This window comes from Pelmatolapia mariae, linkage group LG16_19 (assembly GCF_036321145.2).
Source record: "Pelmatolapia mariae isolate MD_Pm_ZW linkage group LG16_19, Pm_UMD_F_2, whole genome shotgun sequence".
NCBI lineage: Eukaryota > Metazoa > Chordata > Actinopteri > Cichliformes > Cichlidae > Pelmatolapia > Pelmatolapia mariae.
The window spans coordinates 7,766,397-7,784,437 of NC_086241.1; the positions used below are offsets into that span (position 1 = coordinate 7,766,397).

Here is an 18,041-nt window from a genome sequence, read left to right on the forward strand (position 1 = left end):
AATAATTCATTCCAGGTTCAAAGACAGGTACCAAATTTTTGAAACTACAGATATGCTTTCCATTTCCCCATAAAATATGACACATTAAAAAAAAAAATCAGCGCTCAGAAAACTGATTCTTGAAACTCATCCACACATAACACTCAGCAGAACTCAAAATGTGTATTTGTTTGAGGCTAAAAACAGTACTCCAGAAATGCTTTACACACACGACTGATTGAACCAATCAGTTGTTAAAGATTTGGTTTTTCAAATGGATTAAAGGCTCAAAAAGATGTACAGTATAAGCCACATTCAGGTATGTATTCATATAGCATTTTTTATTCTATGCATGCAACACCTTATCAGACACTCACACCTTGATGGATGCACTGGGAACAATCTGAGCTTCAGTATCTTGTCCAACAACATTTCGGCATTTTAACTGAAGCAACCAATATAAATACACTAATTCAACCTTCTGATTAGTGGATGACCCACTCAATCTCCTGAGCCACAGAAACCCAATGAGAGCTAGCAGGGTTGTGCCCAAGTGACACAGTACAATAGGGTAATTAAATATAGAAAACGTGATTTTTGTTTGTTTTTTTTACCTTTGTTTCATGTCCCTGACCTGCATACCTCTGAAATATCAGACCTGGTTTTAATAAAGAATGCAGCTGATTTGATGTGATAAAAACAAGTAAATGATGTAACAACACAAGTCACGGGCACAAATGGGGAAATCTGCTTTCTGTCTCCGTCTCTGTCTCCTCGTGACGGATCTACGCTGCTCTGGCTGCCTGAGGCCCAACAGCCCGACTAAGCCTGTTCGCCTTTTAGTCCATGCGATTCTCTGACTCCATCAGCTGAGCCTGAGCCTTCATCTTAGGTAGGAATGTAGCTATAATCAGTACTGTAATTTTAAACATATAATGTGGATTTGACTCTGCAGCAAAAAGATAAACCTATATAGACAAATAAAACCTCTTTTTATTGCCTATATCTTTGCTTAGGATGGGTAAAAAAGACAAACACACAATGTTGCAGCTGTGACTGAGGTCACATACTGTTATTTCTATATATATGTTGTTAAAATACTTCAAAAGCAAAATGCAATCCAAAGCATATGATTAGAATGGATTGGGGTGGGGACAGTGGGGTGAGGGTGAATTTGACTGACACATTTCTACCAAGATGCTAAATTGGCCAAGAAACGTGATGAATGTTTTATTTCATTCAATGGACCAGAGATGAACCCATTAGAGAAGCAATTTACTTCTCCTGGAAAAACTGCTTTTATTGCCCTTCATCACAAAGGTGTCATGTTGAGTTTTGTTTTGTTTTTTCTCAATAGATGAGACGCACAAACAGTGTATCATAAATCTATCCAGCAGGAACTATGTCCACTTCAGTTCTCTCACTTTTTGCACAAAAAGGTAAGACTTTTCCTCCATGTAGAATGAAATACAGTTGTGAAAACCTAAGTACACCTCATAACTTGAAGTAGTCATTTTCTGTATGACTTTATAAGTTTCTCATCATTGTGGAACAGTTTTGGTCCACTCTTCCATAACACTGCTTCAGTTTATTGATGTTTGCAGGCATTCATTTATGCACAGTCCCACTACAGCATTTCAAGGAGCTATTGATTGATTCTTGATTCTTTTCTTTTTCAGCCATTCTGTGGTAGATTTGCTGCTGTGGGATCTTTGTCGTGTGCATGGCCGAGCTTAGGCCAAGCTTTAGCTGTCAAACAAATGACCTCACATGCGACTTTGGCACACAGAGCAGTTCATGGTTGACTCAACGACTGCAAAGTGCCTAAGAACAGTGGCTTCAACACAAGCACAAATCATCACCCCTCCATCACCATGCTGACCATTATGAGTGGGTATTGCATTTTATGCTTAATGCACAATCTGACCTTGAGGTGAATTTGCCCACCAGCAAACTGCCAAAACATCTGCTTTTATCGAGATGCTCACATTCTCTGATTATCAATTAACTAAATGCTTTTGATTAGCAGCACCTGGCTTCTACATAATCTCTTCCAGTTCCAGTGGAAAAAGCATGAGTTGACAGAGTCTTCTTAGTAGGTAAATCCCAATGCAGATGACAATCACAATTAGGAATGTAATGCAGCAGCATGCAACAAAAACATCACTTTATAAAGAGTACTGCAACAGACATTCAGGAATTATATCAGTGTTAGGTTTTGTTTTTCGTTTATTTTTGTGAATGTTTCTTAGGTGTAGAAGAAAAGTGCTTTGAGTGCTCAAGTACCAAAGACTTACATAAGAACCTGTCCATTTCATATTTTTAATTACTGTAATAAAATGTGTATATGTACCTAACATTTTCATGAGGATAATGTAATTAATTTAATGCTACAGGCGTCTCCTTTAATTGAAGGTATTAAAACTGTGTTTGTCATGTTTATATGACAAGGTAAATGAAGGAAAAGCACTCGAAAGTTAAGTCATGACAGTGACATTTTATTAGTTATTTCCAAGGCTTTTCTTTGTTTGTTCAAATTGAGACAGTCCAAAGTTAATATTGTTTTTCATAATGTGCCAATAGATAAGGTAGAACATATTACAATTTTTGTAAAATAAATAAATAAATAAAAAGTTTTCAGTATTCCGCATTAATTACTAAAAGCTCTCAACAACTAAAACAAAAACAAAAAAGAATATAAAACAAGTTCTGCAGACAAGAAACAGTCAGTCTGCTGAAAATGAAAGTGGAAAACTATTCATCTAATTATTTATTTGTAATAAATAAATACTTTCATTAAAAAGCAATGTTTTTTCCTTTCCACTGTAATTTGAAGTGATTTTTTTCACTGAATTCTTGTTTTCTTGAGTTTGATGTTAGCTGCGTGTTCTGTTATAAGGAAGTTTGTTGCATGCATCCTGCTTATGTTATTAATTATTCATCAGCACTTCAAAAGGATAAATGCACAGCACAACATTTTCCATTATTTATGGGTCACCAGATCAAGTCTCTTTAGCTCTTTAAAACTTGAGGCAGTCACGTTGAGTATCAAAGGAAATAAACAAAGTCAGTTTGTGTAGGAAAGATTCTGATTTACAGCCTCTGAAGATTACATCCTAAAGGGAAGGACTGTATTAACATGTTTTATTATTGGTATACCCAAAGCTGTGACTGTAAGATGTTCCCTTGCTGTTTGATTTAGCTGCATAGTTTAATTTTAAAGTGTGCTAGAGGTGCAGGACAGTGTACATAAAGGCTGGTGTTTTTACACAATACCGCTGCTATTGCCTTTTTTAAAATTAACAAGTCATTTTAAATTAACAACAATTTTATATGCTTCCTTTTTTAGATTAGAAATGGACCAACAGTGCAATTTCTATTAGATTCTTGTGTCAGTATAACCTTGTGCTAAATATAAGCTGGGCTTCCGGCCACTCGGTGTACTGTATTGTTCCAAATTGTAAGTCTAACCCTTCATTCAAAATATGCAAATCAGCTCTGATTAATCTCCTTGTCACTAATCCTCACAGTTGATCCCTTCCAGAGTGGAGGGTCCAATTTGCATATCTCATTTTGCATCTACTCTTTTCTGATGGAAAGCCGGTAATTATGGTTCAAGCTTGCCCCGCTGCTCTATTAGTGAATAAACGTGATCTGCCAGTCTCAGCACGAGTCACAAAGGAATTTTAATCACCCCCTGACCCTGGCCCTCGTCAAAATTTATTAAGCCCATGGGGACTGAAGCTTAGATGTTTATTCAACTGTGTATTTCAGCATGGGTTTGTCTTTCAACACCTGGTGATGCTCTTTTATTTCCTTTTTCTTTGTGGTTGCAATCATTTAAAATAAAGCATTTGAATGACAAGACAAATTGTAAGTTAGTCTGCTTGATTTTTAACCTCTGTCAAAGTGGTTAAAAATTTCTTCTCATAACATTAAAACCTGTTTAAAAAGCAGGGGACACATACTTCACGTTTTCAGTCTACTCTTGTGTAAACGTACTTTTCACAGGCAATTCAGATCACATTCAGATCACACATTTCCATATTTGGAGGCAGGGTGGGTTGCCATGACGTAATCCACTCAATTTAGCTGTGAGATAATTTTTTGGGGCTTGAGATTTGGTGCCATAAAACCTTTTCTTGCCTTTGGTCAAAATTGGTCAAAATTGAGTTGAAAACTATTTAGTTAGGTTTTCTAAATCAAAAGTACTTAGTTAAGGCTAAGGAAAATCATGGTTTGGGTTCAAATACAACGTTTTAGAATGTAAACCTCGTATTACAAACCCAACATACAATATTTCATGTTGTACTAGACCATTAGATCTTTCATATAATATGTGTCGCTTTCTATTTAGCATTAATTACCAGTACAATAGATAATGCAGAGTAGTGAGAAAAATAGAAGATAGAGTAAGTCCTCTACTTGCATTGCGCTCTGTCTGTGTCCAACATATCACTGTCACTGTGCAATGTAATACATGCATAAGTCCCTTTAACCCTGTGAGCTCAAAGTCATCATCAGTGTCAACTCTAACCCTACCATGATTTGAAGACCAGTAAAAACTTCATCTTTAAAAAATTATTTTCTTCATGAATGGCATTTTAAACAGCTATTGATGCAGTGATTATTGTATCTTAAAATGACTGGTTGCTTGCTTTCAAACAATGTATAATTTAAATTACAATTGAAAATACAGCAGTACATGTTTTTCCTTTTCTCAGTGCATAATCAAGCCAGGAAGTGTTTGTTGATTTAGAGCACAACAACCACTCCAAATGGAAGTTCCGATTGAACTTCCTTTTAAATTACTTCCCTTTCTTCTTGGGTTAAATTAAACTACTGCCAGTTCACTGTTGATTTACATTATAGTTTTCCTTCAGATTATCTTTCCACAGTTTATGTGCTGTAAAAGTATAACATAATGACACAAAACACAATAGCAATAACAAAGTTCAGATGATTAGCTTTCTTTACTCATTCTGATTTTATTTCACCAAACATACATTTCTGCTCTTTCTTGCTTTCTAATTTCACTTTTGTCACTTCTTCTTCCCACGCTACCGAAAGCCTCATATTCACCTTTTTTTTCCTGTCAGTTTCCTGAGGCAATAAATCGCTGGTTGCTGCTCTTTAAATATCATTATATTTCTGTCACTGTACATTTTAGACCTTCTGTAACTTTGCACAAATCCTCCTCCATGTTCTGGAAGATGTCACATGAAGTTTCTGTTGATAATCTTTTGTCTTTAGTCCTGAACCACAAGCATCTAGAATTTGAGGAACCTGTCCTATCTCATTAGGTTAATTTCTTTCCTGATACTTTACTGATTAAATATGTTTAGATTCAGAATTTTCTTTACAACAAAACCCTATTTTTCTCTCTCTGTTCAACCCTGTATGACAACCTCAATCAGGAGTTCTTTTCTTAAGTATTTTTATTCATTTTTAGGCATGAAAAGATAAATAAAAATACTTAAGAATCAAATCCTTATTGTGGTTGTCATAATTCATGCATGACAGGGTTAAATAACAATAATTACAATGAAACACGTCATACATCTATAGTAACATTAAACGACCAGTGGGTGGCAGGGTATGGAGTGACACATCAGTGTCCAATGTAGTGGTTTATGTGCAAGAATACCATCAACACTGACACAAATACAAGAAAACAGCCTTTGAATAGCTGTCCACTGTAGTGACCACTATGCATGAAAGGGTTAAAATATGTCTGACTTGTCTTGAATACATGGGCATAAGTGTCTGCATAATCCATATTGTTTGTGGATTGCAGTAACATTGTATTTATATGTGTGTGTATAATCTAACTCCCCAAAATAAGTTCCTATACAACTAAACTCAATTATATTTCTAAGAAAGTACTAGGGAGGAGGTACACCCTAGACATCTGGACATACTGCCGGTCACAAGGCAACAAAAAGATATATTATAAAATTTATTTCCCATGAAATGCAAGTGAGAATGTAGTTTATAGCATTCTTCATAGGTAATTTAAAGAGTGATCTTGTGTGTGTGGGAGCCACATGGATTTATGGCCTATAATTGGCCCCACACAGGCTTTCATGAGCCAGATCAGGGCCCACCATGGTTTATGTGGTTAACTTGTGACTATGTTATGGGTCACATGGGGCCTAGAATGAAAAAAAATAAATAAATAAATGAAAATACAAGATGTGGGCCTGACCAGGGATAAATAATAACAATAAAATCTTGGCAGGCATCTTACTTTTTTTCCCCAATAAGATTAAAAAAAAAAAAACACATTTTCGGTGATCTGCTCAAAAGTTGTCTCAACACTGAAGCCAAGAAAGTCATTTCCTTTTTAAATGGATCACAGCCTGCTTTACACTCACTAAACCATGTACCAAAATTCCAACTATATCTGAAGCACATGGTTGGCTTGCTGGGGTAATTATAACCTGCCCATGAAGTCTACTCAGTCCAGTCAGAAACACAATGAGAGAATACGAAAATGCATTTATTTCAGTTTCACTGTGACTTCAAGTAAATTATTTGACTCCTTTTTCCCAGCAGCAGTGACCACATTGTTCCATGCTGAGCATGTTGTGCACTGAAAGAGTCGCTGTCTGTTTACAAAGCAAAAACTCAATAAGCGCAGAGTCCTACAGGCACAGTTTAAGTCAACATAAAAAAATGATATGAAACCAACAGCCCAAACTTATCTATTTACATTCCATCCATCTGAGAGGGGAGCCACTCTCTCCATTCCATTGCATATTCTATACACACCATATGCAGATATAACAGTCTCAGTATGACGGAGATGGAAAAATAAGAAAATAATAAAAAAAAAAAATAAATGTATTTTCTTCTTGCAAAAAAATGATGATTGTACAGATCTAACAAACTTACCGGTTTCACATCATATGCGAAGAGCACATATTTCAGGTCAGGGGAGACTGCATACTTCGCCACGTTGAAGTTAATCTGATGAAAATAATACAGAAAGAGAAATATTTTACAATACGACAAAAAAGATCAACTCTAAAGTACAGTACCAATGAAAAGTCTGAGCGCACCTACTCAACCAATGAATCTCGATGTCTCATTGGTTGAGTTTACATTAGGTCAGTTGAGTGTGAAGATCAGGTGATCTGATGCAATCATCTGTCAGCTATCATCAGTCTGCAGGTATGTTCAGTAGGGGTGCAACGATACTCGTATCGGTATTGAACCGTTCGATACAGTGCTTTCGGTTCAGTACGCATATGTATCGAACAATACAAAATTTTTTATTTATTTTATCAACTTTTCTTCTGACGATGCTGTCTGTGTTGGGAGCTCAGTGGATCTGCGTTCGACTATTCCGCCTAGGCTGCACTGTCGAGCGCAGATCCACTGAGCGCAGCGCAAGCTAGCGAGACAGAAGTTAAGCTCGTTGCAACATGGCAACTGCCTCAACGCTACCCGAAATTGAACCTCATTGAACCCCACCCTCATTCAGATCTGGCCTTTGGAACTATTTTGGTTTTCATGTGAAGCATGACCCTGATGGTAAGCGCGTCATGGACAAAAGTAAAACAGTATGTCGGATGTGCCACGCAATGCTCAGTTGCATTGGTGGGAACTAGTGTGTTAGCGCAGTTAGCTCGTTAACGTGTTGACGCCGTCCAGCCCCACACACGGGGCGATCCGCGGTAACTCGTTAACGGAGATTTGCGGCGTTATGGCGTTAATGTCATTTTAACGAGATTAACGCTGACAGCACTAGTGGGAACACAATGAATATGACTGCACATTTACGCTGACATCATCCTAGTGCAAAGACAAGTGGAAGCAGACAAAAACAACAAGCACGCATGCTACAAACTTTACCCGAGTCATTTAGACAGCCGTTAGCACATGATTCTCCTTATGAGGACCTGATATGTTTAATATGCTGCTGAGAGTATACCCCAGAAAAAGCCTATAGTATAGCTTTTATTTTAGAAAGAGCCATTTCTCTGTAATAAACTCTCTTTTCCAAAGATGAGGGATTTCTCGATCAGATAGATTTATTTTGTTTCTATTATTTTGTTGTTTCAGCAACATTACATTTAAAAACTATACTTTTGAGTTAAAATATATATGTATAATTTTAATAAATGACAAATTAAAAAGGAATGAACATTTGTTTGTATCGAAAAAATATCGAACCGTGACACCAAAGTATCGAACCGAACCGAACCGTGAATTTTGTGTATCGTTGCACCCCTAATGTTCAGTGTTGGGCAGTAATGGAATACATGTACCGGTGTTACATGTTTAAAATACAAAATATGAGTAACTGTATTCCGTTACAGTTACCATTTAAATAGGTGACAATTAGAATATAGTGACTTTGTTGAAATAAATGGATTACATGGTGGTCTTTTCCTGTTTCTAATTTTGGTAATTTAGGGTGACCATATTTTGATTTCCAAAAAAGAGGACACTTGGCTCAGTCATGAAGAACTTGCTTAAAGAAACATATTTAAACGATGCCTTCTCTGTGCGGGTTAATGAATTGTGAATTGTAAACTATGTCATATAGGCTTTTACAAGTCAACAAGTGCAAAAAAAACTTAAAAGCCCCTGAATTAAATAATGGTACAGAAATAATGCCTCATTTGCATAAGAAAAATTACCAGTACTGGGTCGGTACGAGGGAAATTTCTTTTGCAGTTCGTCTGAAAAGATGCACTTGCACTTTGGGATCTTTTAAACATTATTACGCATGTTGCTGTGCGCTGTCTGTCCCGTCTGTGAGCGCAGAACAACTCCCAAAGCAGCAGTTCGGGGATGACGTCACACACATGGGTCCTCTGTCGGAATATAGGAAAACCTGGACATTTTCATCAATCTCGAAAATCTCCCCGGACAGAACGTGAAAAGTGGACATGTCCGGGGAAAAGAGGACGGTTAGTCACCCTAGGTAATTCCATGCATTGCCAAAAACCCAATGTAAGTGTCCTGTTACACCACTTCACATCTGACTGTGCAATGCAAACAATGTTTGCCAGCAACCAAGCTGCTCTCAGCGTCAAAAGACTTCACCTCCAACATAAAGAAACATCGGGAAGTAAGTTCTTTTTTAAAAACTAAAGTTAGCCTACTGCAGCAACCTTGTTTTAGTTTGGTAGCTACCTGGGTTATATCACTCTAAGCACAAACAAAATGTGATGTGTGTATCTGAATGACGCTGTTGTGGCACGCTAGATAAGTGTTGACTTGAATCTTCAAAGATGCCTACAACAACCCCCCAAACCCACACCGGCACACACATCACAGCTCCTTCTTCATGGCGAGAACCATCTAATAACAAAGTCACTGCCCCTGGAAACCAAACTCTAGACTCCAAAGTCAAAATCTCTCATGTAGAGATCTGTGGGCCTACATTCTTCATTCTTTTTACTTTTTAACATGCCTTTATTTTTCTAACCATTCTACCCAAAATGCCAGAAAGTCAATCAACAGAGCACAGTCTAAAACAAGCAACACCACTGTGCAACCTAAATATGTAGAGGGTAGGAAAAAAATAAACTGAACTGGAAATTCTCTTAATGAAAAACATTTAAGACCAATCCAAAGAGGATTTAAACTTTCACCAGAGACAAAATTTTACCAAGGGCTGTTAGAAATGTTTTCAGATATGTATTTGATTCAGGAACATGCCAAAAAAGAGTGGGAAGAAGTGCACACTTATTTAATCGCACCCCTTCACCATAATTTATCAGTTAATATTTATTCAGCTTCCTTACTGACATAAACTCCAGTAATAGCAATGAACAGTATTTCTAATTGAATATATACGCTACATAAAGTACATATCATATCATCATGTTTTTGTGACTCCATAACTTATCTTCCACACAACAAAGCCAATACCTCCAATTTTGAAAAGTTAATTGTAAAATCCAAATAAGAATGAAATAATAACTTTCTAAACAGAGACATTCACTGAAATTCATCATTTTACTTTTTTTTTATATCTCATTAAGATCATATCTGTGTAAATCTTTTTGAACTACCTTAAGTTTCACCCTCAGTTTCTACCTCAATTAGCTTACATAATTTTGTTTTTGCAAAGTTACCATTTTGAATGAAAAAGCATTCTTCTGCCTAGTAAATTAAACGTTACACTGACTCTCTACACCAACCTGTGGTACAAATTGGTGTTACATGAAAATACAGCATGATCTTTATTTAGCAGAATACATAGATATTTTGGACATGCAGTAAAGCCAAATTTGATGATTTTATTAACATTTAGTTTGAAATTATTTGTAAGGTCACAAATGCAAAATGCAAAATATGTACATTTAAGTATGTTTATCAATTGGAGATAAATTATCTGAATTTCAGGAGCGGGACCCTGCCTCCAAACACACCCATTCCGGGTCTTATCTATATATGACCCCCCTGTTCTACAAGCTGTTCGTTCTTGTTTTCGTGCTCCACCCTCCCTCCCCTTTTTTCAATTCTTTCACTTCTTCACTTCTCATTAGTACATGGGGACCTGCCAGGCCCAGTCCCCATCGAGGCCTTCCCCAAACCGCAGCTCATTTCTTGATTAAGCCATTCACCTTTATCTACTAAAAATGCTACCAAACCTTAAATGAGGACATGGGCCCAGCTAGTGAATTAGTATTTGAGACAGTTTTGGCTTTTTAATTTCCTATAGACAGCCCAGAATAGAGTGTGCCCAAACATTTGAATGGCAGTCACCAACCAGTAAACAAGACTAATAGTTACTTACAAATGTGCTGTTTGTCAGGACGATCTCGGTTTCATTTGTGAGGATGTTGAACTTGATGACATGGCCGTCACTGTTCCTGTAGATGACTTCAGAGTCTGTGCAAACAAAAAGGGAGAACAAAAAAAAACACCTGCATGAATTCTGAAAGCTGTCATAAAAATGTAGAGAAAAACTTTAAAGCGAAAGAACAAAGCAAAGCAGCCATTGTGGATTTGTTTAGAGTTGTCAAGATGCCATTAAAAACAACATCTTTTCAGCTTCACTGTTCCCTCAAATTAAATAACAGCAAAAACGCCGCAGACAGCCAAAAGGGGCCGAGTTTGAGCGACAGTGATGTAATGTGATTAACTGCGAGCATGAAAAGTGAGATTTAACTGCCAGACAAACACAAAGGGAAAGGCCCAGATTTTTCATCTCGCAGGTAGCGCGGCATGCTGTGTATTGATGGGAGCAGCATTGTGTGACGCTGCCAGGAAAACATCTTTTTGTACAGAGCAGAATTGGATGGACGTGACTGCATAGTTTGGTTTGTATTAAAGCTAAACACTGAGAAACACAGCCCACCATAAATGTCAAGGAATGTATGCATCCACATTTATAGTATTCATACAAGCAGAGTGAATGCACATTATACTAACAATCCTAATGCTCAGTGTAGTGAAAGAAAAAGAAATCTGATGGGGATAAGCAAAATTTTCCTCATTCATGTTATTGATAGTGAAATTATCCATGTAAAGAGCAGATTTCCATCATCACGTACAGCAGCTTCCAAATTAACAGGCACAGGGAGAAAATGTACCAGCAATTAAGTATACTTTTCTTTTTGTTTCACCTGTTCACATTATGCATCCGGCTTTCAAATGTACTTGTATGAATGCAGCTCCTGTACTATTCTAGCTGCAAATAAAGGCCCCAAATAGTGAGGCTGAAGCAGTGACAAAATGTGGGTTTGACGAGTCGAACAAAAGGACAATGAATCTCTGGTGTAACAAACAGTGAGGTGTGCAATGCCATAAAAACAGAGGGTGGTAGAGATGTGACAAAGAGTATTGAAAGAAGAAAAAAAACCCTTCTACTGTGGACCAGTATAGTTAGCTCTCAGAAACAGCAACAAAGTTAACCTTAAAATTTTTATCTTCTCTGGGAATTCACCCACAGATTTTTTATTTATTTTCCTTTTTCTTTGGCTAGCTCTGCTGGATAGCTATCAATCCAAAGTGAAATATCTGAACATTTAATGGACACTTGGAACAAACATTTATTGTTCCCAGATAATTAATCCTTTTTTGGCTTTTCATTATGTGCCATTGTCAGGTGAAAACAATTTGTCCCAAACCTTGGCTTCTCACTAAATCTGTTTTATATATATCCCGCTTCATATGGCATCATTTTCAGGCTAGAGCTGCGAGCCAGTGAGGTGCAAAACGAGCCACCGCAGATCAAGCCGAAGCTACTGGGAAAATGTTTTTTAACTGTTCTGAACAACAAAGGACACAGTGCCCAGGAGGGAGGACGGAACTTTGTCTAAGTTACAGAAGCTTTGTCGAAGTGCAATTTGCAGCATTTTGCCCCAAACGCATGTATGTATCTATCAAAGTGTCGCAGCAGGCTGGAGCTGCAGACTGTGTGTCATTTGTCTAACTGTTTGTGAGGTATGTCTCTCTTTTTGCTGCATTTGCATTTAGGAGAAGATCATCCAAAGACATGTTAGAAGACATGTTATCAGAAGGTAAATATTAATTTTGCTTGATTCACCGTACTGAGATCTTGCAGTATAGGAAAGTTTATCCATGGATTTGCTGTGTTTTAAAAATAAAATTCTGTTATATATTTTTGCCTGTTGTTTTTAATACTCAAGTTTATGACGCCATTTTCTATATTTGCTATTGATATTTATCTATAAAAAATTACTATTACTCTTAAGTTTGTTTTGATTAGACCTTATGAAACTACTTTATTCTTTCAACTTTTATTTATTTAATAATTTTAATTATTCTCTATTTTGTTTATTTGAGATCTAGTTTTAGTTTATTGAAATATTTGTTTATTCTATTTGATGGAATTTTTCGGCTTTATTAAGTTATTTGATTTTTATTCATTTATTATCTTTTTTATTTTATTTTTGAATGCCGGAGGGTTTTTTTTCCTGTTTTGCTCCCATGTTTTAGGATAAATAATAGATCTTTAGTTACCTTTATATTAAATGATTGCCTTAGTATATCATAACCGTTTTCTGTGAAGTTATCACTGGGTGCATTATGCAAAACAAACAATGAACAAAAAATGTAAAACATATGTGAACTGCAGAACAAGTAAGAGGAGGTTGTGATGGATAGAGAGTAAGAAAGGGAATAAATATATGGACTTGCTTTGTATTAAAGCAGATGGTGATTGATTCACCTAAACATAACCATAACATAATTTAATAATACTCAAACTCTAAAGACAACGGTTGTGAATTAATATATTTCCTTATATATATTTATATAGATACTTGCAAAAACTGAAAATGTGTTGTTGATAAGCTTGATTAAATACGTTTTAAAGATAGTTTGAGGATTATAAATAAAGTAATAGTAATGGCTTTTAATAAAGTAATAATGTTATCATTTCAGCACAGTCACATATAACCATGGCTAAAGTGCATTTGACTTCAGCTGAGGGTTCAGTATATAAATCTATGGTGGAAGTAGCACAAAAAAATAAGCATGACCGAAGAATATTTCACAATTGATAGCCACAATACCCAAACTCAGTTTTATATTATCTTGTTTTAATGTAAAACTTGTTCAGTAGATTTTTATCAGTAGAGGAGCTCATACTGCATGGCATGAACTGGAGATGAGTTTGTGGTAGTTTACTGTACAACAGAATTTTTCAATGCAAAATACAAACATTAGACATTCATCTCAGCAGCAACAGCACCTCTTGAATCAGGATCTCCAGGGTACTCAAAAACTATTCAGAATATTCAGCTATGTGAGCGAGTGCTCTGAGAAAGAACAGGGCCAAGATTCCTGCCAGGGAAGTAACATCTTCGGAGCAATCAGATACACAAATAAAGGTTGACAATCTTAAAAGTTAAGTATGCAAGAAAAGAGTCACAGAGGTGAACAGCGCTTTAGCTGCAAATTTGAGGAAACGGCGAGAAATGTCAGGTGATAATGTTTTTATAACTGTCAAACCCCTTCAACTGCAATATTTAATATTGGTTGGGCTATACAAATAAAAGTGCATTGAATGAATTGCATAAAAATGACTGGACCTTATTGGATGGAAGCTGTGGCTGATGAATGATGATGAATGAGCCTGTGGTTGAATGAGCTAATGTGAGCTAAAATGTCACTATGCTGCCTGAACAAACACAATTCTCCATTCAGGTTTCCATCACAAGTTTTTGGCCCTTTTCAGACGCACAGTTCTTCCCAGTAATCTGACAGCAATTTAACACATTTGCGCAATGTCTGAATATTCCACCTTTTCATTTGTTGATAAATGTCACAACAGCAATCTCACCAAGTCACACTTGTAACCCTAAAACCTTTGAAACGGAATACATCTGATTGAAGACCGTGAAATCGACCGATCGGCACACAAAAGATTTAGGTATATTGGTCATGCTGTTCAGTCTCATGTGCTTAGTGTCAAATACAGCACACACTGTGGCTCTTTCCAGAACAGCTTCTGTATGTCTGAATAAAGTTAAAAGAACATTACAATGAATATTTCTTAATAACACGAAACAGCCTCATACCTTAGATGGCATTTGCAGAAAGCGTGTCTTTTCAGATCCAGGTATATACAGTAGAGTATGGTATTACCTGAAGCAGGCTCATTTCAGCGCAGAGCCACATCAGCTACTGTAATAGTCCTGCTCTTACTGGATGTATATACCAAATTGACAAATTTAAATAGGGTATTTCATTTGGCTATAATAGTTGCACATGTACAAAATACCTTGCAATCCACCTCAACATCAGCGTTTCAAGATGCTACCTGACACAGCTGTGATGCAGTCAGTCTGCCTTGCTACAGGTAAAGTAGATACATTGTGGGTTTAGTCTTCATTAGTAATATTCTCCTCTTTATACAGATTGGCATTTTCCTAGCAGCTGGTGCAAAAATGAAGCCTGAGCTGCATCTCTATACACTGCTGAGTTAACCAATTTTGACATAATGCTGAAAAAGCAGTGACACTGTTCGCTCTTAAATTTCCATGTAAAACTGACTCTAAACATGCAGGGTGTATCATTTACAGAAAATGTACTGTGCTTTGTTTATGTTCATGTCAGTGACAACAGCAAAGTTACAACAGCTGTGAACACTGTGCCAAAACTCTGGCTCCAATTTAAAGGTCCCGAGTGCCACAACTGATTCTTTACCCTGTTGTTTATAGATGAGTATATTTTTGATCTTAAAACTTGTGATGTTGTGTTACATTGTTAGACTCACACAAAACGTACATGTATTACAGTATTTGTCTTATCGTTCCTTATTTCTTAAGCTTCCTGGTAATGATAGGGAATCCTGATTTGCCTTTACACTTATATCTCACTATAATAAATGGTTAGAATCGGTCATACTATATGGATCCCTCAACCAGATTTGTAATATTAAAGTGTAAATATGTTCGTGGTTCCTTTCAAAAAATATAAATTATTATTGATTTTTTCTTCATGTGATTACATTTTGGTTAGCTTTAGGCACAAAACTACTTTCTTTGGTTCCGTGTCTGCTTGCTCGGCTGACTGGCAGTGTAATTATGTGAGAGCAAACAATGCGTGGATTAGGGTAAGGGTCACATATGGGTCCCAGAGGTTATTCATTACCATTGGTATTGTAACAGCTGTACTTCACATGTAGTAGCTGTCTTTACTGGTTAATCCCAAACATTCCAGATGTTGTGTTTCTGCTTTACTCTTGGCTTTGGTTTGGATGTAAAATATTTTTCATTACAAACAAGTCGACTGAGTGACAAGTTGATTAAAAATACTTAAATATTTTTGTAACATTAATAATAATAATAATCATGTATTTTGACTCCCCCACGTTGCAGATGTAAACTGTGGAAAAAAGCTTATTGGGAATTTCCCTAAGATACTTGATCAAAAGTTCAAAGCTTTGAGGTGCTGCTCATTCTCTGTGTTAATAAATTCTGTGTGTAGGATGAAGGTGCTTTTCTGTTTCTCAAAAACTGATCTTCTATATAATTGTGTTCACACTTTTGGTCTATGTGATCCTGCATTGGAAATAACTGATCAGGTTTCCAAAGAAGTACTTTGTGTTCAGTACACGTGTCTCGTAGAAATATATTAAATATAGGTTCCAAACCCAGTTTCTTACTATCAAAAGCGAGATCGGTTGAATAGTCCTTTTGTCTTTGACTGCACAGCTTTTCTTGACCTTGTTTGAAAACATCAGGAAAGATGTGAAGGATAATTCATAAGAATTATGAAGACAGACTAGAAGTGGCCAAAGAATCAGCAACAGTAATTATATCTATAAACATTTTAATGCCATGGCAGACATTGTTCTTATGATTTTCCCACAATAAAATGACACTGTCTTGAAATGTAGTACCAAAAAAGCATCTTAAGTACTTTGCCACATGTATTCGTGTTGTTTTATGCAGGTTGTAAAAAGGTTGACAGCCCAGTGAAAAATATAATTTCATTACCAAGGTGGAATTAAATTAAATGACTATATAAAGAAAAGCTGCTCACCCGTGTCAACCCTTCCTGCTGAAGAACTCATCCACTTTAACTCGTCTCTGAATAAAAATTAATTATTTTCTTAAAAACTGGCAATGCAGCAGTACCCAAAATAAAGTCCAATACAAAATGAGTTACAATTCAGCTTTCACTTGATCAAATTTAATTATATTTATTTATAGAGCACGTTTTTCAACCGGTGTTGCAGGTGCCTCACACAGGAAACAACTTCAAAACAAACTTATTTAACTACAGCGAGGATCCTTTTAAAGTTTAAAAGTTACTGAAAGTTCAAAAATTATATGTTATTATATGAGTTGGTAAAACAACACTACACACTACAATTTATCTAATTAGTTGTGTTGATCGTTGTTTGCATGAACTTAGTTGATGCATTGTTTGAAATGTTTCTTTTCATAAAAGATGTCCAGGAAGTAATAAAGTAACACTGAAGCACTGTTCCTTCATATTTTTAGAATTAGACCAGCTCTTATTATGAATCACTTCAGTCATTTAGGAATCTTCCTAAATATAATTGAGTATTTGACTGCAACTTCAACAAGCAATGGGAATGGATCACAGCTCTGTTAAAATAAATAAAAAAGTGAACTTGTTTTAATGACAGTGTCAAGTCAATTAAACTTCTGGGATATTGATGTGGTCAGTTAAGTAGAAGATGGGGTTGTTAATCAGTTTTGGATGCTTTGGTGTTAATGAAATTAACAACAGGTGCATTAAAGGGCCAGCAATGACACAACCCCCACAACAGGTTTTGCAAGTAAAGGCCTCTGACACATTTTCTGACCATTTTAACTAGTTTTGCATATGGATTGGGTCACTACTGATAGCATGAGGCAATACCAGGACCCCACAGAGGTTGCACAGGAAGTCCCACTCTTCCAGGAGAGCACATAAGTAAGTGCCATTTCCAGAAGTTTTGTTATGTCTCCCAGCACAGTCTGAAGAGAATGGAGGAGATTTCAACAGACAGGCAGTTACTCTAGGAGAGCCAGACAAGGCCATAGGAAGCCCTTAACCCAGGGGTCTTGAACTCCAGGCCTCGAGGGCCGGTGTCCTGGAGGTTTTAGATGTGTCCTTGATCCAACACAGCTGATTCAAATGGCTAAATTACCTCCTCAACATGTCTTGAAGTTCTCCAGAGGCCTGGTAATAAACTAATCACTTCATTCAGGTGTGTTGACCCAGGGTGAGATCTAAAACCTGCAGGACACCGGCCCTCGAGGCCTGGAGTTCGAGACCCCTGCCTTAACCCATCAGCAGGACCGGCATACTATCTGCTGCCAGAGCCCTACAAAATGATCTCCAGCAGGCCACTGGTGTGAAAGTCTGACCAAAAAAAATCAAACTTGAGGGTTGAGGGTGACCTGAGGGCTCACTGTGGGCCCTGTGCCCATTGCTCTCTGCCCATCACCATGGAACCTGATTGGTATTTACCATAGAATACCAGAACTGGCAGGTTCTCACAGATGAGGGGAGGCTCACACTGAACAAATGTGACAGATTAAAAAGGTCTGGAAAAGCCATGAAGAATGTTATGCTGCCTGTAACATCATTCAGTATGACTGTTT

The 18,041-nt window shown here is 36.8% G+C and overlaps 1 protein-coding gene across 2 annotated transcripts in view; it reads right to left on the bottom strand.

Annotated features, from left to right (window-relative positions):
* The window catches only part of LOC134644808 (inactive dipeptidyl peptidase 10-like), a 249,256-nt gene that overhangs the window by 55,259 nt on the left and 175,956 nt on the right, over positions 1–18,041 (bottom strand). For both annotated transcript variants that reach the window (XM_063497892.1, XM_063497893.2), the window contains exons 4-5: positions 10,742–10,836; positions 6,877–6,951 (exon numbers count right to left, since the gene is read on the bottom strand). In XM_063497892.1, the coding sequence (XP_063353962.1) occupies positions 6,877–6,951; positions 10,742–10,836 (170 nt within the window). The remainder of the gene's footprint in view (positions 1–6,876; positions 6,952–10,741; positions 10,837–18,041) is intronic.